The sequence below is a fragment of the Amphiura filiformis genome, chromosome 15 (assembly GCF_039555335.1).
Source record: "Amphiura filiformis chromosome 15, Afil_fr2py, whole genome shotgun sequence".
In the NCBI taxonomy this organism is placed as follows: Eukaryota; Metazoa; Echinodermata; class Ophiuroidea; order Amphilepidida; family Amphiuridae; genus Amphiura; species Amphiura filiformis.
The window spans coordinates 9,359,510-9,384,532 of record NC_092642.1 but is presented as its reverse complement, the minus strand read 5'-3'; the positions used below and the strand labels follow the sequence as shown (position 1 = coordinate 9,384,532).

General features: G+C 37.0%; 1 protein-coding gene across 1 annotated transcript; it reads left to right on the top strand.

The window, feature by feature from the left end:
* The first annotated feature begins 520 nt into the window (after positions 1-520).
* LOC140170699 (receptor-type tyrosine-protein phosphatase U-like) lies at positions 521-10,387 on the top strand. The gene is made up of 11 exons (XM_072193938.1): positions 521-544; positions 920-1,086; positions 1,225-1,360; positions 2,271-2,402; positions 2,964-3,063; positions 3,627-3,703; positions 7,118-7,252; positions 8,241-8,369; positions 8,523-8,674; positions 9,321-9,456; positions 9,972-10,387. Exons 1-11 carry the CDS (start codon positions 521-523, stop codon positions 10,053-10,055), a joined length of 1,272 nt encoding a protein of 423 aa, XP_072050039.1. The 3' UTR covers positions 10,056-10,387.
* Positions 10,388-25,023: the final 14,636 nt, after the last annotated feature.

Genomic DNA, 25,023 nt, shown 5'->3' with positions numbered 1-25,023 from the left:
GCTCACTACCATTCGTAAGATGCTGTTAACTACCACATCGCAACAGTTTTAAAATAGTTGTTAACCTTAATAACCTCTTTTAAAATACAAGCTGGATTAGGTTTCTGCTAACAATTTCCACAAACTGTTCTATATTTCAGAGAAAATGTGACCAATATTGGCCAGATAAAGGTAAACATATGATAAATGGGAATATTATTGTATACAACCATGGCGAAGAGGAATTTGAATGCTACATTGTCCGTGATCTTATAGTTATACAGGTATGAAGATATGGTTTATAAGTCATCGATATTATCATATGAATCTTGATATCTTTAAAACCACATAGTATTTCGAAACTATGATTAAATACATAGAGCTGTATATAATTATATATATTTCTATGTCTTGCATTTTAGTACTAGATCAAAGTACACTTATTTAAACAAGCAAAAATGTCTTACTCGAAACTGCAGATACCCTCACAATAACGAAACAAAAGATCGGTAATCATTCGCGTAATCGTAACTAAACCATAATGTTTGATTCTTGTAATAATGTGGTGTGTTTTTTTCAATTCAAAAATATGGTTCTGTTTCGCTAGATGAAACATGGCTTAATCATAATCATTCAGTTTGATCTAACTAGAAATACAGCTAATTCCATTATTAAGGTGTTTTTTGTATGCTAGAACGATACGTGCACTAGTTGACTAAATACTTGTACTAGTCGACTACATCATACTTGTACTAGTGCATTTTATTCTGAGTTTAAATAAGTTTCCATAAATTGGTTGAATATAGAATTTTAACGTTTATTCCCAGCTTTGGCGAACTAAAAGATTAACATTGAGCAATATGTGTTATCTGCAAAAAAAGAGAAAAACTAGCTCTGTATTTTTCTTGACATCTGAAGTAACTTGTAACAATTTTTACAGGATCAGGACCAAGATGATATTGAGAAAGGAAGACGTGTCAAGCAGTTCCATTTTACTGGATGGCCCGATATGAAAGCACCTGAATTCGCTGCCCCTGTCCTTCAGTTATTAGAACATGTCAACGAAGCGAATCCGAGCGAAGCTGGGCCAGTTGTTGTACATTGCAGGTTTGATCAATCAATCAATCAATCAATCAATCAATCAATCAATCAATCAAATCCATCACTCGGTCACTTGATATTATCCACATTGGATGAATTTAGTTTAAACAAATTATTAAACCCTTATGATGTGTTTCATTATAGTGCTGGTGTTGGTCGTACGGGAACATTCATCACCATTGATTCCATGCTGAAAATGGCCAAAGCTGAAAACAAATTGGATGTCTTCAATTTCGTCTGCCAAATGAGAGCAAAAAGGATGAAAATGATTCAGACTGCAGTAAGTCACAAAATAGTACTTCATGCTATTTTGATAATTTAACAATTTGATAATTTAAAAATTATTGTATATGATCACATTTTCATTAAACGGTGTTTACTGTAGTAGTTAGAGAGAGGGTAAGGATTTTATCATATTTTAGATAAAAGTATATGCATTTCCCAAAATTTCACTTCTAGAAGTAAACTCGTGTATTTACGTTTTACTAAAGCTACACTGCAAAATTGTGTCTAGCATGGAGACATGTCTTCAGAAGACATGTCTTAATTTAGCGTCTTTGTGCAAGTCACATATCATAACCACATATCTTGTGGTTATTCATGACTTTATGCATATGAGTCATGTCTAGTTTAGAGACATAAGAAATTGCGATAAGACACTACTCGAAGCATTAGTGACTTGTTAGAAGTCACTTTAGATGTGTCTTTAATTAGGACATGAAGTAAGACATGTGCCATTCTGATCCTATAATTAAGACATGACTTAAGGCTAGCTACATACTTTGTTGATATCTTGTAGCTAGTCCTGTCTTTCCACAAGCCATGTCTCCATGCAAGACATGATTTGCATAAGGACATGGCTAAAAAGTGGCTTCAAAGTCGCGTCTTAAAATAGTGTCCTCAGGTAAGACACAATTTTTGCAGTGTACCTTTTGTGAATAACATAATTAGCGGCAAATATTCCGAATTGTCAAAACCTTTGTACTTGCAATGCAAGTTGTAGAACGACCCAGCGTTTTATCATAATTGTATGAACGTACTGGTCACTTTTAAAAGATGTGGAGCGAACCAGTTTATTGGATATTGCTTTGTTGTAGGAATGTTAAATATCCTCATATTCGCAATATTACGTTCAGTATAAATGTCTTCAAGTTGCTTTATGGAATGTTAAATGAATACCTTCATATTAGGTTCAGTATGAATTTCTTCACGATGCTCTCTTGGAAGCTCTGTTCTGTGGGAAGACAACCATGAGGACTGATGAGGTCATGCAAACTTGGAAGACACTGAAATCAGACAAACAAATTGCAGGTCAACACGGGGTAAGAAAATATAACGGACATTATGAAATATCAGAAAAGAGACCTGATACGACCTGGGAACCAAGGGAGAACAATGCCAGTGCATTGATTGGTCACCCCAGGTTAAATAATTAATTAATTAATTAATAAATAAATAAATAAATAAATAAATAAATAAATAAATAAATAAATAAATAAATAAATAAATAAATAAATAAATAAATAAATAAATAAATAAATAAATAAATAAATAAATAAATAAATAAATAAATAAATAAATAAATAAATAAATAAATAAATAAATAAATAAATACTTAAATTAATAAATAAATAAATACTTAAATTAAAATCAGTAGTCCAAAGTAATGTACATTTTATATGTAACAATAAAATTGACCTTTTCGGGAAAAAAGCCTTTGCGAGTAGACCTGAGATGTCGTTATTTGACATCACACCGATGCGCACATTGTTTAGCGAACATCGTTACTGCGCATTGTGACGTCAAATGACAACATCTCGGGTCCACCCGCAAAGGCTTATGTGATTTACCGAAAAGGTCAAATAAGTTTCTCCATTGTTTAGGCGATAGATGCAATGTATCCAGCTATCTCAGAAGACAAATATAACGGAGGAAGAATGGATACGAATATAGGGAAGAATCGCTTCTCTGACAAAATCCCACGTAAGTTTTCTGAGTGAGAGATAAGAACAAATTCATTATGTCCTTGTTGATTATATTGGGAATCAATTTATATAATTATAATAACATGTATTACATTGTATTAAAAAAATTTAACAACATTTAAAAATGTTAGATTGTTGCTAAGCCACTACATTAATGAAAATATAGTATCCAAATATCACTCTCCAATATACGCATTCTCTTTCTTATATATATTTTATCACAGCACTTTTCTTGCTGATCAGATCAATTCAGGAGTTAAATTATTCTGTGATTCAATTGGGATTCAATTTAGCATTAACATACAAACGAGTAAAATATATTACGTAATAGTGATTGCTGCCAAGTCACTACATAAATGAGAATTCAGTATCCAAATATCACTATGTAAATTTATTTTATTATAACATTCTCTGTGCTGATCAGGCTAATGAAATGTGGTGTGCAAGTTATAATCGTTATTATTATTTTAAAAAATCCATATTATTATTATAACATTAGTGAAATCAGAGATGGATATATCGTCAAAACGTTCCTAATTTATCTGTACTTATTCCTTTTAGCCGATTCAGGCCGACCATATCTGATGTCCAACGGTAACGATCCAGGGAACAACTATATTAATGCTACATTTTGCAATGTGGGTAACATTTTGATTTGCTTTTATTACTTACAAATCAATGTAAAGCAACATAAGTGAATCATTATAATGAGGTTTGTCATATATCCTTTGCGACATCAAATGGTGTGTAACACTTGCTTAAACTCTGTGGAAAAAAAAGTCGCTATGACTTTACTTACTTTTACATTCCTAACATGTTGTCAATCTGAAATGCTGCTTTTATTTTGCTGACATGAGCGAGTTATGTAAGCTATCCACCAGTGGAGCTTCTGCGACCCCTACGCAGAACTTCCGATAGTGGATTATCTGCGCACGGTGGACGCAAGGAATCCACAGTCGGATTTTCTGCGCACGGTGCACTGAAAATCCCCTCCGTAGGCCTATATTATAGTTCCGGTGGAGTAATTCTGCGCACGGTCGCAGGGAATCCACTGACGGATTTTCGGCGCACGTGCGCTGAAAATCCCCTCCGTATGTAGCTCCGGTGGAGTATTTCTGCGCACGGTCGCAGGGAATCCACTGACGGATTTTCGGCGCACGATTTAATCATCTCATGAATTGTTATGATTTAACATTATTAAATGGTAGAAAGTAAAAATATTATTTTAGGGCCTATATGTTTAGAGTCAGTTCTGCGCATCAAGTTTCATGTTTAAAAAACATGCGCAGAAACTCCCCTCCGTATATAGCTCCGGTGGAGTAATTCTGCGCACGGTCGCAGGGAATCCACTGACGGATTTTCTGCGCACGTGCGCTGAAAATCCCTCCGTATATAGTTCCGGTGGAGTAATTCTGCGCACGGTCGTAGGGAATCCACTGACGGATTTTCGGCGCACGTTTTAATCATCTCATGAATTGTTATGATAAAATATTATTAAATGGTAGAAAGTATGAAATATTATTAAGGGGCCTATATGTTTAGAGTCAGTTCATGTTTAAAAACCATGTTTAAAAAATAACTTGGAAAGTAAGAAATATTATATATGATTTTTAGAGTCAGAACGGTGGAGTATTTCTGCGCACGGTCGCAGGGAATCCACTGACGGATTTTCGGCGCACGTTTTAATCATCTCATGAACTTGTTATGATTTAATATTATTAAATGGTAGAAAGTATGAAATATTATTAAGGGGCCTATATGTTTAGAGTCAGTTCATGTTTAAAATCCATGTTTAAAAAATAACTTGGAAAGTAAGAAATATTATATATGATTTTTAGAGTCAGAACGGTGGAGTATTTCTGCGCACGGTCGCAGGGAATCCACTGACGGATTTTCGGCGCACGTTTTAATCATCTCATGAACTTGTTATTATTAAATGGTAGAAAGTATGAAATATTATTAAGGGGCCTATATGTTTACAGTCAGTTCATGTTTAAAAACCATGTTTAAAAAAATAACTTAGAAAGTAAGAAATAGGCCTATTATATATATTTTAGAGTGAGAACGGTAATTCTGCGCACGGTCGCAGAGAATCCAAAGTCGGACTTTCGGCGCACGTGCGCAGAAACTCCCCTCCGTATATAGCTCCGGTGGAGTAATTCTGCGCACGGTCGCAGGGAATCCACTGACGGATTTTCGGCGCACGATTTAATCATCTCATGAATTGTTATGATTTAACATTATTAAATGGTAGAAAGTAAAAATATTATTTTAGGGCCTATTATGTTTAGAGTCAGTTCTGCGCATCAAGTTTCATGTTTAAAAAACATAACTTAGAAAGTAAGAAATATTAGGCTATATATATTTTTAGAGTCAGAACGGTGCAGTATTTCTGCGCACGGTCGCAGGGAATCCACGGACGGATTTTCGGCGCACGTTATAATCATCTCATGAATTGTTATTATTTATTATTATTAAATGGTATAGAGTAAGAAATATATTAAATCATAACAATTCAAGAAAAACGTGCGCCGAAAATCCGTCAGTAGATTCCCTGCGACCGTGCGCAGAATTACTCAACCGTATTAAAAATAAACTCTACAAATTTATACATTTCATACTTTCTAAGTTATTCTTTTTAAACACGAGACATTTGATGCCCAGAACCGTAACTTCTGACTCTAAAAATATAGGCCTAAATAATATTTCTTACTTTCTACCCTTTATCTTATCACTAATTAAACATTCTAGGGTAGGCAAATATTAAATCATAACAATTCAAGAAAAACGTGCGCCGAAAATCCGTCAGTGGATTCCCTGCGCCCGTGCGCAGAAATACTCCACCGGCGCCTATATACGGAGGGAGTTTCTGCGCACGTGCGCCGAAAATCCGTCAGTGGATTCCCTGCGACCGTGCGCAGAAATACTCCACCGGCGCCTATATACGGAGGGGAGTTTCAGCGCACGTGCGCCGAAAATCCGTCAGTGGATTCCCTGCGTCCACCGTGCGCAGTTAATCCACTAACGGAAGTTCTGCGTAGGGGTCGCAGAAGCTCCACTGGTGGATCATGTACATACATGGATGAGCTTTAAACGGTTATAGGTCGATAGAGTCCGAAACTCTAACCCCAACCTTAATCCTAACCCTAAGGCCAAAATAAAATTTGGTTTGCCTGCCTTAGTTTATAATTTGAATGATTTTTTATTACTTTCTTCTGTGTGTAAATTTCATTTCAAAGCTGATTTTGGCCAACAACAATTGTTAAGAAGAAAATTATTATTGTAAACTCATATAACATTTCATAACTGTCCATTTCTGCAGCCATATTTCCAATAAACTTTGTCTTAATGCCTGTAAGTAGTCAGTCACCCTAATCTTTCCACGTGACCAATGCTCATTGCCTAGGCCTATACAGTAGTGAGTCATTAAAATGTTATATACCGTACATATTTTTCCGCCATGCCGACCCACCCTAATATTCCCATTGGAAGGCAAGCAAATAAGTTCGTTGGCCTTATCGTAATCCTGACTTTAATCCTATCTCTGACTCTAAACCTAACCTATAAATCCTATCACTAACTCTTATCCTAACCTAAAATGCCTTAAAACCTAACTTTAATCCTTTTCAGACTTATGACCCTTCGGACTATAGGCTGATCCTCTTTGAAATACCATTCATTACAATGGCGACACGGGGGAGGTCAAAAATCGAGAAAAGTTACCTAAAAATGGAAAATGTTTGCCCAAATTAGGCTCTTTTGGCCCAACATATTAAAATTGCCCAAAATATGTCTATTTTCGCCCCAAATAGTGGTTTTGTTCATGACTGAGGGAGCGTGTGTGTCGGCGCCGCCACTGCTTCCTCATTGATTACTACGTACTGTTAGACATCCAGTTGACAAAAAGTCCAATATCTTTATTCGCTAGATGCACTGCGTGTAAATGATTAGAATTGTATGACTCGTAAAAGACGTTCTACAGGTTTAATGTACGCGGCATACAACAGAAGAGATATTGACCTTTTGCATGTATACTTTTTGCGTGATTTTAGGGCTTTGCTAAGGACAACATGCATCTGATGACTCAAGTACCCTTAGCAAATACAACTGGAGACTTTTGGTGCATGATCTACGACTACGAATGTCATACGATTGTAGATGTTAGCGACCAAATGAATACGGATGAGGTAAATGAGATGAATCCGGGGATGAATCATTATTTTTCTCTACAAATATTTCAGTTTCCTGAATTAGCTGTAGCACGGAGCTGAAATACATGATTGTATTTAGAATGCATTTTAGTGATAGCTTTCCGCATCGAATATGATTAAGGCCCCCGATTTCATTTGACTAGATTGAATGCATCAAGTCATAATGCTATTACCATTACAATTTATTTGCTTTATATTATTAGTGAAAAAGAACCAACAACATAAATCATGAAAATTGTTTCTTCGCAAGGTCCGTTCATATTACGCCACAGTTGCTTTTATTTGCGATGCGATACGTTGCCGCACTGCATCGAACTGCAAAATGCTGCAATGCGGTATCGCAATAAAGTTAAATACATTTTAACTTGGAAACTTTAACAATGTTTTAACGAGTTGCGGTGAGTTGCGGCAAAAAATAATCGATATATCGGTAACGCACCGCAACGCATCGCAATTGCGGCGTAGTATGAACGGACCTTTACAATGTATTTAGATATTGACTGATATATGCAGCCCGGCCTTCGACATTTTAACTTGGAAACTTTAACAATGTTTTAACGAGTTGCGGTGAGTTGCGGCAAAAAATAATCGATATATCGGTAACGCACCGCAACGCATCGCAATTGCGGCGTAGTATGAACGGACCTTTACATTGTATTTAGATATTGACTGCTATATGCAGCCCGGCCTTCGACCGTTGTCAAGATAAGGACATTTACAGAGAGGTTGCGACGTTAACGCAAGAAAGACTGTAACGCATTTAAAATAATCTGTTTTGGTCACGTTTTCGCAACATGTTACATTCATTTTGTTAATTATTCAATTAAATGTTGTTTGCCGAAAAATGGCACGCCGGCTATTATTGTGTGCATCCTTCCTCCGGATACAGTAAATCATACCAATATGAGCTTTTTATGTAAATCAAGTACCAACTTTGTAATTATATATTCTATTATTTTTCCAGACATGTGCCAAGTATTGGCCCGAGGAAGGCAGAGTTACTTGCGGTTCATTCACTGTGGAAATGATCAAGATGGACGTGATTGGCAAAGTAATCGAACGCAGATTGAAATACTACAAATCTTCAGAACAAGTATGTCCCTCTTCTGTTATTGCAATGATATTTTAATTGCCTTATAAATTACCCAGCATCATTGGTTTCATGGCAATCCCATTGGCTTACATTTGTGTCATTATTCACTAAGATCATGGAATATGTGTATTATCTTTCTTTTATATCCTGCAGAAGGAAAGTCGCATAGTTACGCTGATACAGTTCACTGATTGGCCAAATCCTCGAGACATCCCAAAGTCTGTCTATTCATTTTTGAAGCTTCTAGAGACAGTCGAGAAAGGCCGTCGAGATAGTGAGGACCAACGAATAGCCGTCATGTGTCTGTAAGTTTATAATGATGTTAGGGAGTCGGCATGTTTACTTCCTTTGTGTGGATTTTCCTTAAGGTTATTAATTATTTTAAACTGTTGTGATTTGGTAGTTCACAGCATCTTACGAATGGTAGTGAGCTTCGGCAAAACTGCATTGCTCAATTCATAGCGAGCGTGTAGAAGAATTAAAATATCACAGATATACTTTTATAGGTGCTGTGGTTCTTGAGTTACGTTGTGAAGAGGGCTGAAACACTTTTGTAAAACGTGCAAAACTAATTAACAACAATAAATTAAGCAAGTTTGCAGAGTATACGATTTGTAGAATGAACTTTTGCAAAACATCAAAGTGTTAATTTTCAATAATATATTGATCTAGATAATGAAAATCGATTTTTAGGTTGCTTCGACCAACAAAACCTCGTCTACCCTTAATGTTACAGCATACGTTTTCAAGCATGGGTTCAGGAGCATCATGCTTCTTGTGATCGTATTATCACTAATTAAGTACAATATTGAGTATGATAATACTCTATAATATTGTATCATGTTTTGGGAAACTCTTTTTCGGTATTATGCAATTATCACAAAGATAGGGTGGAGACAATGGAACTAAATTGATGAATATGTTTGTTTTGTTTGTTTGATTTTATTCTAGGGATGGTGTGACACGATGTGGATTACTATGTGCCTCAATATCGATCATAGATAAAATCAAGGAACAGCAGCTAGTGGACGTGTTTCAAGCCACGAAACGAGTTCGCAAATCGCGACATGACACCATACCAACGGTTGTAAGTACACCATTGAAGCATTCGATATAGACACTTTGAACTCTCTAATTAATTGAAGCTGCAATAGAAAAAAGTATTACCTGAATCATGGCATCCCGGCTTGTAAGTGCGAAACAATTATGTCGAAATACCGAGTTTAGTGCAAAGTGGCTCCAATCCAAATGTGTTCATAGGCCACACAAGTTCATATTAGCATTATTTAACGAAACGCTGGCATCTCAGTAGTACCACAAAGTGCTGAAATGCTGCAATTTGCAGCATTAAGCATAAATATAAAAAAGACCTCATATCAGATCGGGTCCTCTATTCATATACATATACCCCACAATGCACTACTTCTTCCGGCGGTTCCCTCATATCACATGTCAGAATCCATACACCACGTATAAACATCATGTGCACGGGGAGGAGAGGTGAGTCGCCTGTAATTTTAGCCGGTAACATTTTCTTGTATAGATGAAATTCAATTATTTATTGATAATTGGTACTAATAATTTATGTTTTTTTCGTTACAGGATCAGTACAGGTTCTGTTATGAAGTGGCACATGAGTACCTCCAGGCATTCGAGACCTACTCCAATTTTACTCAGCAGAGCTAGATCATCTCTCTACTGTCTATGCCTAAATTAAGAAATCAAGACGAAACACTAGACAGTTTAGGTCTGGCTTTATATATTTTAATGTAAACGATTTCAGTTAACATGCACTATACTCGTGTTATTTGGGAGAGTAATTACACTTATAGTGCTGACTAATCTAGGTTATAGAGGCATTTCAACTGGACAACCATTTAGTGGGAAAAGGTCATTGAACTTTGTACAGAAGGTCAAGTTTTGCATAATGCTGGGGAAACGATTAACCTTCAGTAATGATCTCATCAATACTTGGATCTCATGTACCAGTGTATTTGCGTAATATCTGTTTGTTTGTATTGTATTTGTATACATCGACTGCCTGCATTAACCACCATCTAGTCCTGTCCGTCCTGTGATCGGAAACCGTGGGTTCGAATCCCGCGCCAGCACATTTCCTTGCTTTTTCCATGGGCTGTGTGTCGGATGGGATTTGTGTTTATTTGTTGTCTTGTTTATTTGTTACACTTTGGGTCAGTAAACTGTTCTTTTTTCTTATACAAAGTTAATCAAGTTTATCTATAGAACGAGATCACTTGTGTAGGACATATTTCTGTAAAATTTAATATGCAGATTTCAATTGCAATTCGAATATTTTGATCTTTGTATAATTATATTTTTACCCTTTGACCTATTATGACCTATACATCATTAATTAGACGTCCTGGAGATTATGACAATTGACTTTTTTACTCATTAGGACTATAGAGGAAGAGCTTTTGATATTTCATAACGTATAGATGGCCAATAGGATCAAAAGACGCCTAAGATTATACTCACGATATACTTAAATCAACGAATCACAGTACCGAAAACCACAAACAACCAATCATCTTAAGTGTAATCATTTAACGACCAATAACATTTAACTGAGATTTTCTTAAATGTCCAAGATCGATCAAATGCCATGAATTGGTGGTGGATGGTATCGCAAATTAGAAAGCTCTCAAAGAGACCTTGACAAATATTAACAGCTCGTAAAATATAAGATCTGTAATATGATCGATAGAAATACTACAGCATGTGAGTCTGTCCACTTCCCGGGCACAACTTTCTTAGGCGTCTTTTGATGCTGTTCGCCATCCATAAGAACTTGATTAAAGCATTAAAAAAAAGTTGAATGCTTAAACTTGACTGTATGAAAAATTAGTAATTAGTATGCAACTTCACGCCCACGTGGCCATTTCACTTCACGATTGACTGATTAAAATAATTAAGTTGCTGTATAAATAGTTGGTGGGGTTTCCGCTGAAATGTGGTGTATACATAGAACTGTATCCCCGGAAACTGAATTTTTGGGGTATTTAGCGCATAAACCAAACATAAACTAACTAACTGATGTGGTTGAGGAATATATCAGCTATCACATACTTTTTGAATTTTGACCATTGACCACTCCGCTTTTGAAATAAAAGAATTTTACGAAACCACCTCATTTTCAGCCCATTCCACGGAGTCAAATATCTATCAATGACAATACACGCCTCATGCGCTGATGATGCGCAGTGATTAGCACTCCCAATACAGATCATCGATTGATATTTGAATCCTTGAAAACGTTTGAAAATGAGGGAGTTTCGTAAAATTCCTATATTTCACGAACGGTGTGGTCAATTATCAAAAGTATGTGACAGCTGACTAATTCTTCAATCACACCAGCTATTTAGTTATGTTTAGTTGTGGCGTTAAAATACCCAAACAATTAAGTTTCCGACAAAGCAGTTCTTTCAGGGACACCCTGTACTTTTGTAAAGCTACCAGTTACGGCTGTGACTGCATTTCAGTTTTTAAAGTGATGTGAAAGAAGTACTTTAGTAATTTGCAATAATGATATATTCTAAAGGCCAATGTGGCTTCCGTACATGATCAATGATGTTGCTTAAAAGTTTGGTAACTGACGATCATGTAATGTCCGAATCAATATTCTCACCAGCCAGGTTGTGTATTATCGTAGGAATGCAATGAAAATTACACAAATTAAACCCTTTGATAAATTGATGTGTCAAAAAATTACAATTCTCTCTGTGAAACATGAAGATGAACTTATTGTGCATAGTTCCTTTAATACGGATTTTCACTAGGAGACAAAAATCTGTGAAAATCTGTAATCCAAAACAGATTTATCAACGTATTTCAGCTAGATAAATCAGCTAGCCAGGACAATTTTATCTGCTGATATTAAAACACCAATAAGTAATTTAATAAGTGCACTACTAAACTAAATGATAGATGGAATAGTCAACTTCTTATTTTAGTTTTAAGAAACCTGGGTCCATCTTATTTATCATCTCAATTGGAATTTGTTCATGATAGCCATATGCATATTACCAGGAATCATTCATCAAATACTCTTGTTGTACAAAAATGTAATTCAAATTCAGGCAAGCGTACATTCCATGTCAGAGCTGTTAATACTTGGAATGAAATTGCACCTCAAATCCGCAAAGAATTAAATAATATGTCTTTGTATCAATTTAAAGCGCGAACAAATATTTCTGCTAAATAATTTGGGATTTCTATTCCCTTATAATTTGTACTTTTTATAAGGCCATTTTAGCTTTAGCTTGTATTTTGTATAATCTTTGCCATATGAGTTCAATACTATTTATTATGTTATTGATTTACCATGTGTAATATGTAAATTTACTGTGTATCAATATGTATTACAGTATTTTATATTTGTATGAGGGCCTGCTTGGAAAGCAGTGCTTGACACTGAAGTGGAATTACCCTCAATAAAGAAAGATTATTATTATTATTATTTTCAACCGATCACAGATTTTTTACGGAAAAATGTATAGCGTTTATTTACATATATTGTTTTATCTAGTAAACAACGTCACATTTATGTATATATTATAAATATCATTAAGGCACTGGGCTGTCTTTCCTAACACCCCAAATTACCACAGAATACCACGGGCTGAAAAGGAACATGCACAGGGCAATTTTGGGGGCCCCCAAATGTTGGTGGCCTGGGCCCACCTGGCCCAATGGTAAATCCGGCCCTGCCGTCTATGATCTTATCCTCCACTCCATATTTGAAGCTTTTCATAAATGTGATGAATTTCAATGGATCCTCGTTGAATACTTGAAAATCTGTTGAGCTGGCAATGCAACTTGCTGTTTCATAAGAACTTGTGTCAACTTAATTCATTATGTCGCTTGGTGGATATTGTGTTTGCAGATTCTCTTTATTTTGCTTCTGTGTTGCCGTGGTGAGCGGCAAAGGTTAACCCATGCTTGTGTAATTGTTTGCCTTAGTGTACATTGCAGAACTATGCACAATAATTGTTTTTCAATAAACTCCGACAGCGGTTACTCTGAGTCCAATTTTTGACTTCCAGGGTCAACATTGCTGTTCTTGCCACCACCAGGAGCCATGCGCGTATTTTTTTTTTTTTTTTTTGGGGGGGGCTTTGGGGCGCCAGCCCCGTGGTAAAAGCAGGGGCGGCCAAAATGAAGTAGCGGCGGAAGAAGAAGGGGCGGCAAAATCAGGGGTGGCAAAAACGAAGGGGCGGCAAAAAGAATTAGTAAATAAAAACGGGCGGAAAAATTTGATAAAGCATATAAAATTTTGATGATTTACAAAACATCGACAACAGTGGTTGTTTTTACACCTGTTGTCTTTTCCAGAGTCTTTTAAAAGTATCTCTTTCTTTATCGACCCTTAAGGTACAGTAGTCAGTGGCATTCGGTAGCACATTATATGTTGTCCGTTCAACATTATTAGGATTTTTTCAACTCTTTCAGATGTAGTACCCCCTACACAAGACTTATACAGTATAGTTTGTCTAGTTTTGAAATAGTGTAAATCGCGATGAAAATTTGATCCATATGCAGCCATTTCCTTCCACAATGTTTGATTAAAATATTCATAAAGACTTAGGTCGGCTACATTCCATTTTCGAATCCCGTCCTTCGTTGACTTCGATAGCTGTGAGCGAGATGCCTTTGTTCTTTCGTTTTGTTTTATGTATACGATATCATCAAAACTCCAACACATCAGCTTACGGAGTAACAACAAAGATTCGTCAAAATATTCAGCAATAAGAATGAGATCAAATTCACGCGAAAGCTTCTCGATATATAATGCAACTGCAGATTGATTCCTGATATCCTTTTCTGGCAACCCCAAATCAAGCATTTGATAATTGTTGATAGTAAATAAAGCTCTGGTACGATTTTTGGACGATATCGAAGACTTGAGCCATTTGTTTATCTGCACCTCCGTAGATCCCTCTCCTTTCTTAACATGTCCAAAAAATACAAATGCGGATTCGAACTGGTGCACTGGATCGCGCAATAAAGAAATATACTTGGAGCTGTTCTTCATTAGAGTGTCCAGGAATGTGCGATTGTACGTGACATGCCCTGCCGATATGTCGAAGTTGTTTCTATATTCATTATATGCACCTTTCTTTACGTTTATAGGAGGAAAAAGTTTAGTAATATCTGTCTTAGCGTTTCTAAAGTGTCCACCAGACTTATCGTTCGCGTTAAACACAAATGAACTATTATGATAGTAGCCGTAAATTTGAATTATAAGCTGCAATGTGGTGCTACCTGTCTTATGTGTTTTTAATAAACACTATTTGATCGTATCGTCTGCATATGCCATTTTTTGGGTTGGGTGAAATACTTCGCAACGACGGTTCCAACATGTCCTGTCTGAACCAAATTGGTCTAGTTGTTGTAATCTGGACGTGTGGAATTGCGTGAGTCATATTCTGGTTCTGAAACTCATCTTGTTCTGATTCCGATTCTAAATGTACATGTGAAATTCCAGGTGAAATTGACGTTCCCATCGAAATCAAGCGATTGGTCCAGTTTTGGAATCTGCACGTGGTGGTGGAATCAACATCCGATGTTGATATCTGCAACGACAAACACATTCATGACTTTAACAGACACATTTATACAATTTAGTAAATAGTCTTGGGCAAACATATGTCACTTATTAATTATATTGAGTTTCACTTGGTCGTCAAGGTATTTCTTAAGCTATAGTAAGAAGACAAAATGAAAAAGAAAGAAAGAGGGGGGAAGGGGAGCGGGAGAAGGAGAGCGAGGGACTGATAGGCCCCATAATGTGTAATCATAAGAAAGAATAAGTTCAGAGAAAATAAAATAAAGGATTGAATAAAGAAAATGATAACAATTATTATGGAAACTAAACACATAACAGTACTAGGCAGCCTTTCGATCCATTCGATGATGTCAATGCATTTATGTATAAATTAAAACGCCCAACACAAGCCACCCAATTTCGAAAACTGGACACTCTCATGAATATTGATTGGCAACATTTCCAATATGTCAGCGCTTTAACCAAACACAATATAATAATAAACCCTGCAGTGCGTTGGTCTTGCCAACGTGCAGTGACTCCCCCAAGTTGCCCCCTCCCAAAATATTTTTCTTGCCCCCCAGTTTGCCTCCCCCACCCGCTTTTGAGACAAACCCCCAAAATTACGTAAATTTACACTTTTTGCGACAATTTTGCTAAAAATTTGTCGATTTTGCCCCCCCTGAAAATCACTTTTCCCCATGCTACCCCCGAAAAAAAATCTTGGTGCCGCCACTGCCTGCCTGCCGCGTATAGGCTACTATACTAACCCCCTTTTGTGCTCCATATGCAGGAACTTTAGAAGACGGGCCCTCCCAATGTAGCGCAACCCATCATCTTTAATATTAACCATAAACCCACCCAATTACGATTTCGCACCATAGCCTCCTTAGTTCATTACATAATGTTAACATGTACTTACGTTCGCACTGGGCCAAGAAAATGATAAAATCCGATGTAAGCCGCCGTAAATACGAGGAAAACGAAGAGCGCAAATTGTAATCGCTGGAAATGTATAAATTTAATGTGCAATTAATAAATCAAAAAAGGAAAATATTACAAACATGACAATTGACGACATGCTGCTGTTTGCTTTTAACATTAATAGTAATTGTAAAACCAAAACACCATTTAATTCTCAACTTAAGTCATAATCATCATTGTTCATACACAAACTAGAAAATGCCTATATGCCTATATTTGAAAGGTTTTAAAGGTTTTACAGCGCACATGTAGTAAAATATAAAGCTATTTATAAAATAAACGCTTCTATTTAAATGGCGTGTAGTCCTTTCGTAAATATAGGCATTTCAAATAAAATACAAAAACTCCTCACCTGTATTCCCGATTTAGACATCTTTGAAAACAGATAGCTCAAATGTGAATTTATAATGAACGAGAGGATAAAATATCAGCGGTGACTATGTACAGGAAGGAGAAACTGGAGTTCACGTGGTTGTGTAAACACAAACTTTGGACTCACCATATTTCAATGGTCACAATCAAGGTTAAAATGAAAATCCATTAAAAAAATGAAAATCCATTAAGGGAGGGGTAATGGGCAGCAACCTGGTTTGGATTCCAGAGGGAGTGTGCCTGCAAGAGACACAGCCATCAGAAAAGGAATAGCTCAGATCGCGCGCCAAATAAGTTAGCAGTTCAGAAATTAATATTTTTCCCAGCCTTGAAAAAAATTAGGCAGAGCTTGGAATCGAACCCGTGACCTCACGGTTCTGAAACTCAATGCATTACCACTAAGCCAACTAGCTATTTGCTGTGGGAAGTGTGATAGTAGTCCTTGATATTGCTGAATAGAATAAATCAATACTGATATTTATGTACGATGCTATTCAAATGTCAGTAAATAAACAAATAAATAAATAGGCATAAGACCCGTAAATAAATAAATAAATACATAATGCAGAATGCATTTAGTATTTTAGTTACTAAATTCCAAACATTCTAGTATTTATAATTTCCTGCTATACACGGTTAGGAGCTGTGCTTTGAATATCCGCGCCTAATCAATAATGGGTATTTCACTACATAGTCAAACTGGTGTGTGCTCTGACGGATTATGCATTGACCAACACCTAAACCAATAAGTCTTTTATCTGTATGCTTTATAACCCTGATAATAGATTAAGAGTCTGTAACAAGGTCGGTCATTGGCGGCTTGCTAATCGGTTCTATTATTATATAAAGAGCAGCACCAATCACAGCACATGTTTGATAATGGGCAACCAACGTATCCATAATAGTATAGTTTAGGCGCTGACGCAAGCTTTCATGAGGGAAATATGAACACATTCTCGCTAGTCGTACCCTTTTTCGAGATATTGATACGGCGCTAAAGGCTAAAGCTTTTCCAGACACAGCGACGAACCCTATAAACAGAGGTAAGTTATCATCTTGTTACAAGGAATTCAAAGTAATTTTATCATCAATAGATCCACATAGAGGAATACGACATCTATCGTGACCCAATCTGCATTTTGTTGCCTGCAAAAGCCGACGATCAGGTAAAAATTCTAAAAGCAGCGTGACTAGTTATTTGCGTTAATTTCATGATACGTTTAAAACGCAGTGAAAACGCCAAACTGCAGACATAAAATATATAATATTAGTAAATCACCCAAGCAGATGGTAACGTAGGTGTGGGGAAAAGAACTGCAATAACAATAACAAACTATGTGCCCAAAGAGTTGTCTTTGGCATGTCGCTTTTTTGAAATATCACCAAAAATATCAAATTTTGGGAAAACGCCCCAAAAATTAAAACAAACACGAACCTTCCAAAATAAATATATATTAGCACTCGGCGGCCCAGTCACTACCTGCCGCTGTGATTTGGGGTAACTCGTTGCTTCCCTCTCCAGATACCTGTACTTCAAGTTCGCCCATACCCCATGCCTTAAGTTGATTTAAAAACAATGTAGCATTCGCGGTACCATTCGCGGTACCCATCAATTTAAATTGTCTGTGTTTAGGCCTACATGCGCTACATTGTAGATCAAAGTTCACACCAGTTAATAAAAGAAAACAGATGCATTTGTAGGATTGTAGATTAAATATTTCAAACATTGAGCTAGACAAATCCAATGAGAAAGTAACTCACTACTATAGCTGTCGCCTATGGCAAGCCAAAAGCCCCATTACGTATTGCGACAACGCGTTGCTTTCGCTAAAGCAACGCGTTGCTAAGCCAGCCAATAGAAATAGAGCTTTTAGCAACGCGTTGCTTTCAGAAGCAACGCGTTGCTTTCCCAAAGCAACGCGTTGCTTACATACTCAATTCAGGGGCGCACAAGCCGAGTTTTTGATTAGCCAATCATATCGGCGCTTTGAAGAGCTGTTGGTTATGTCCATCCCGCCTTAGTGGTACTAGTTGTTACATGTTTTGTGTTTTGCGTGTATCACACTATAATTGTACACTCAATTGTAGACCTAAATACTCAGTCTGAGAAATTCCTTGAGCAACAATATTAATTTGTTCATATCATCAAACGAAATCCATTTCAGGCGTAAAATTTCACAGATATTATGAGAACAATAAATAAGCTTATAAAGAGTTTCTTGCATGCGTGTTTGTATCCTGTAAGAGTCGCTGTGATTGGTTGTCGCCACAAGACGTAAAGAATGACAACAACGTGTTGTTTGCGAAAGCAACGCGTTGCTTTCAGAAGGCGAAAGCAACGCGTTGCTTTGGGGAAAGCAACGTGTTGCTAAAAGCTCTATATCTATTGGCTGGCTTAGCAACGCGTTGCTTTCGAAAGCAACGCGTTGTCGCAATACGTAATGAGCCTTTTAGCTTGCCATAGTCGCCATCAGGGCTGACAGTTGATCACAAGTGACTTGCTTTTCCCGCGAAACGGCTTGTTGACATTTCCCGGAAGTGATGAGTCAAACTAAAGGCAGCCATGCTTCCTCTGACTGAGCATATTTACTCATACTGTATTGTATACTGTTCTGTATTTTCTGACATCCGTTGCAGTTAAATTTCTGGGTTTAATCGCTACTGGTTGGTATTGTCTATGGAGCAGTGTAATACACATAATCATGCATAACTCGCAAACGCAATATCGGAATCAACTGAAATTTTGGGAATATGCTTTTTTCGTGGATATGTACTGAAAAATGTCATAAAAAGAGGATGCTAGGATCACGAAATACTCCTTTAAGTCATGTTCTCTTCAATTCCCTATAATCATTGAGATCCAAGTTGCCGAATGATTGTACATATCTCATAAGTACGTATTGAAGTGCACTCCGTGGGTAATCTTGTTACTATTGAATGTTACTAGTAGGCCTACACTAATCAGCAATAGAAACTTATCACCGATTATAATGTACATCCGACAAAATATTCGAATAAATATGTTTGACACGGTCAACATGGCTGATTTGTGCATTATGTCCCACACAATTATAGCGCTTGTCGTAACATCAAATTGTAGGTTATATGTATAATTTTACTGACGTATTCGTTCAAGATTTTATGTTAAAAGTAATAAAAAAGCAGAAACTTACCACCATTTTAATGTCTCAAATTCGCAAAGAAAAATCTTCGGCTATTAGATGGCCTTGGAGAGAGAAAAGCAGAAGTGTATTGGTAAATGAATTTCTACGTGCATCCATGTTTCGTCTAGCTAGAACTGTAGAGATAGTCATTATTTAATTTTTGATTCATAGAGATATAGACAGAACGAGGAGACACGGTTGTGTACAAAGTAGCTAACCTAAATACACATTAAAAGGGTATTCTCCGGGGGTATTCTATTGATCTTCGAGACCACAGTGTACACTGTTCTAACGCGCTTTTAAGCGCGTTAAAACATGTTAACTGCAGATCAAACCTAAATGTTTTGTGAATTACACGATTTTCAACAATTTTCAAATTTACTATATCAGACCACGCACTAAGGATTTTCGTTAAAAGAAAGAAGAGCGAATAAAAGAAAAAAGAATGAGGAAAACGGTTTTTTGGTCTTTTATTCATACTAGGCGGTTATCTGTATTTGGCGGTTCTCGGCTGGGCGCGATTACCTGGCTGATAGTGAATATACCAACCAAGTTTCATGCCCATCCTACAGTTGTTACCAATTTGATAACCCCTGGATGACCTCGGATGACCCCGAAATGACCTTCCAAAATTTGACTCTACATGTTGACCGTACCCACCAAGTTTCATGCCCATACCATTAGAAAAAGTTGGAGGACATCTCCTATTCACCCGTGTGTGGTGAATTGACCTCAAGGGCTCTTGTATAGACGAATCCAATTTCACGCATTCCTGCTCCTTAATGGCAGCCATTAGCCGCGACGGGCACCCAACTATCCCACCTAAAATGTGGGATGATGCGGCCTTGAAGGGTATTATAAACTGCATTCTTTCACCCGTTACACTTAGACAAAAGAATGATGACAGTTTACAACACAAAAGAATCTAATCTAGTAGCCATAAAGCTCCATAATCATTGATTTCTGATCTTGGGTTTCCGCCTAGCATGCGCGATGCCCAATACGAAAATATGGCAAAGAGTGTGTTAACGACTGTGATACATGTTATAATGGAGGAATATGTCAGGATGTCAGTGGTGTCAGTGTTTGTCGTCCAGGATTCATGGGGAGATACAGGCGGCGGATGACATGATCGACCCGGCAACTTGTGAAACCACCCGGCCGTATGGCATTTTCCAATATACTCGAACCCCAACAATTTTAGCTTGTATTTATATTATCTATCAACATAGGCCTATTTGTTTGTGATAATTCAAGCGTTTTGAAATTTCAAAATAATCATATTCAATTACACGGTTGACGATGAAAATTTACTGAATTTAGAGAATGCAATGCGGCCACCACCTGGGGAGATATTGTGAAACAGGTACGTACGTGTACCCACAAATCAGATATTAAATATCAGGATCAAATTAGCCATTATAGTTATGTAAATATGTACCAGCCCTTAGCAAGTTAGAATTTTAAGCATGTACCTTAAAACGTTGATTGAGCGAAAGCTTTATTTGGTTCAATACATCAAAAATACGAATGTTGATACATGCAAGTAAATCAAATTCGATAAGGAAATGAAACATTATGTAATCAGAATCAACAACAACATTCCGGGACAACATTATTTTGTGTCTGATCAACAACGCCATTGGCAAATGAATTAAAATGCTCCGGCTTAAAGAATTCTATTTACGTAAACACTGGGCCTTTTTACGTCAGTTCTGTTTTCCTAATGAATAAAAAATAGTCAGGTCTATTGCAAAAACAAGTTTATCTCTATTCGAAGAAAATAAGACGCTCTATGCATGGCAGAGAATAGAGGCCGTCAGCGTGACGTCATATGCCGCCATCTTGTGGGTACAGGCTGCGATGGTCGTTCGATCTCCATGCGTGAACAGCAAAATCACCGTGGTGATGCGTGATAACAGCTGCGTGGCAAGCTGCGCCCTGCGCGTAGTGTCCGACGCAGAATCCCGCGTATCATTTGTACCCACAAGATGGCGAAAGGCTGACGGCCTCTATTGCGCAATGCAAATTCCATCACTCGTTTATCTTGTAGAACTGAGCGGTTCAGAAAGAGTCAAGTTCCACACTTCATCGACTACTGAATGTTTAAATTGATGTTTTTGTTGCACATTAGGAAATGAATACCAGTAATTTCAGATGATTGAGCTCAGTAATACATCAAAGAATGTCTTCCAATTCATATCATAATCAGCTTATTGGATTAAAAGCTTGAGGCATTTCAATTGCAAGGCCCATTACTTATACACCAACAACAACATAGGCCTAGAAGTGTATATAATGTAGCATGTGCACACATTATCATGTTGTGGATTGTGAATCAAGCTGGTCCCTACACATTCCCAAATGAATGCAGTGACCAGCCAGTGTGTTCACTCATGATGGACGTACTGATCATTATGTATGTTGTGCGTTTGGCAATTTGGGAGGGGTGGGTTCAAAATGACCCCACACAGTGTCATCGCCCCGATATCTTCATGGCAGAAATCGCCATGGTAGGTTGAATCCACAGCCACGCATGGCCATTTTGTTCCGACCTTTGAGACGCATAATGAGCCAAGGGACATCCCGACTAAGGCTCGGTAATTGACTTCTCTGTGTGTAAAGTGAGCTTGTATACGCCATGTGAGTGAGTGCTCCCACTACGCTGTGTGTGACCTCTGTGTGTACAGGGTGTAACAATAAAATTTGTACAATTTTGAAAGTAGAATGACACAAATTAGTATGCCGCGTATTTTAGTTTGATTTTATATTTATTTGTCTATCAAGATAATTTCTTTAGCCACCAGATAAGCTTTGTTCCAATAAAATCGATGATAATTATACAAGTGAAGATATGGCCAATTATGTAACCTTGTCTTAAAACCGCTTGGGCCACTTTTGTCTAAGTGTTACAAAAGTGACTGAATAGAGTTGAACCATGGACCAGTTGGACGGTGCTCTTATGATAGGTAGTTTTAAGCAATGGGGTATTCGAAGCGAAGTGGTAGAAATGATTACATAATAGAATGTCTACTTGATTTTTTGAAAGTCACAACTAAGCACTGACATAACAACCTCATTAAATGAGTAAATTTTACTAGAAATCGTGTCTGCAGCTCAACAACTTCAACCCCAATTCACGTTGGAAGAGCGTATTTTTCAGTTTGTGCATTCGGTAGCACTATGGAGTCAAGCAGAAACCATACGATTGTTTATAGCTCATTTTCCAAACTCACATCTTCCATCAAGGCATACAATTACATATAACTAAGAGAAGTGTGTAGAATTTGTTATCAGAAATGCTGGCAATAGTGGTCGCCCCAGAAGCCCAGTTGAACTTAATATCAAAATTTCATTGTTTTGTACTTATGGATGCAAAAACTGAGATATGAGAAATTACTTAATTTATAAGGTTATTTGAAAGAAATTTCATGACTTCATTTATAGATTTTAAAGAAATATCATATTATTATTAAGTTCATGTTAATTATATGAAGAAACACCACGTATAATTCTTTTGTGTCAGAAATATCAAATCTGCTCGAGTAGCAAATGGTAGTGATTTAGAGGTAACAGGATTTATTGTTTTGGTCATATCTGTCAATGGTGTACTTTTTCCGGTGCCTTTGAATATTGCACGCAATCTTAGTTCTTGCATCATTTTAGGCAAGAAGTTTTTGAAGAAACATTGTGCCATTATTGATTGTGGTGATAGTAAGTTGAAGCAAAAAAAGCGTAGTCAGATTAGAGTGCTAGAGAAACAAGAAATTCCTCCTCACACTCAGTCTGTAGTTTGTGCAAAGATAAACAATAGGCTACCAGTACAAACCATTGGTCTCTGTCAAGGTGGTAGGCGTGTTACTGCCCTGGGAATTTTAGTTGCCAATACGGTGTCAAGTGTAATTGATCAATGTGCTCATTTAGTTGTAATGAATACAACTGATGAACCAATCATTTTGTATCCTAGGACTAAATTAGGCACTTTTACACTGATGGAATCTGAGAAAATAGTTCCATTTCCTAACTTGAAGGAAGAATTTGTCAATGAAATTCATTCATCGCCAATAGATATCGCTAAGGATGAGGATCCTAGGCTTCAAGAAGTACTTTCTAAAGTATCTGTAAACACTGAACATTTGTCATCTTCAGAAATGTCAGAAATTACTAATTTGTTCAACGAATACATTGATATATTTAAAGTGGAAGGAGGTCCGCATGGAGATTATTCTGGTGTAAAACATGAAATAAAAACAAATGGACATCCACCAATTAGATCTCGACCATATAGATATACTCCTCATATTCAAGCGGAAATCAAGAAACAAGTCAATGAAATGTTAGATCAAGGAATTATTAAAGAGTCAACTAGTCCATGGTGTTTTCCTGTATGTATGGTACCCAAGGCTGGTTCTCCAGGTTCTTATAGATTTGCGATAAATTTCAAGAAATTGAATGATATTTGTCCACGTGACAATTTTCCTTTGCCAAACATTAACGACGCACTAGATAGCTTAGGCGCTGCCAAACCCAAATACTTCTCAACTTTAGACCTTGCTTCAGGTTATTGGTAAATAGGCTTAGAAGAGAGTTCAAAACCTCTCACCGCTTTTGTGACACAAGATGGTCTATTTGAATTCCAAAGAATGCCATTTGGCCTTCATAACGCTCCTGCGACATTTCAACGCGCTATGCAAGAAGTTTTGAGAGGTCTTAACTGGCAGTTTGTTCTATGTTATCTTGATGACGTCATCATTTTCAGTAATTCATTTTCTGAGCATTTGTGTCATCTAAAACAAGTGTTTGACCGTTTTCGTCAAGCTGGTCTAAAACTACAGCCAAAGAAATGTTCATTTGGTCAGAAAGAAGTGAGATACTTAGGTCATATAGTGAGTGAAAATGGTGTTGCGACAGATCCTGACAAAGTCAAAATTGTAAAGGAGTATCCCCCACCTACCAAGGTCTCTGAGGTCAGGTCATTTTTGGGTTTTGTAGGGTACTACAGAAAATACATCAAAGATTTTTGTAAGATTGCAGAACCTCTCACCAATTTAACGAGAAAAGAAGTGCACTTCGTTTGGGATGAAAAGTGCAAAACTGCTTTTGAAACACTCAAACAAAAGTTGCAAGAACCACCAATTTTGGCCTATCCTAGATTTGATGGCACGGAATTCATTTTACAAACCGATGCCAGTGGCGTAGGGTTAGGATTCATTTTGGCTCAGAATCAAGATGGAAAAGAACGAGTCATATCTTATGGTGGTAGAGCTTTGCACAAAGGTGAGAAGAATTACACGACCACATAATTAGAGGCCTTGGCAGTTGTTGAAGGAGCCAAAAAATATGCCCCATATCTACAACATGGTGTAAAATTTACAGTAGTCACAGATCATTGTGCACTGAAATGGCTTTTCAGCAAGAAACAAACAATTGGTCATTTAGCTAGGTGGGCAAATAAACTTCAAGCATATACATTTGATGTAGTACATGTCAGGGGACGCAATAATGGTAACGCTGTTGCACTTAGTAGGTTAAACTATGACTCTCTAAACACTTGTGTCGATTGTAA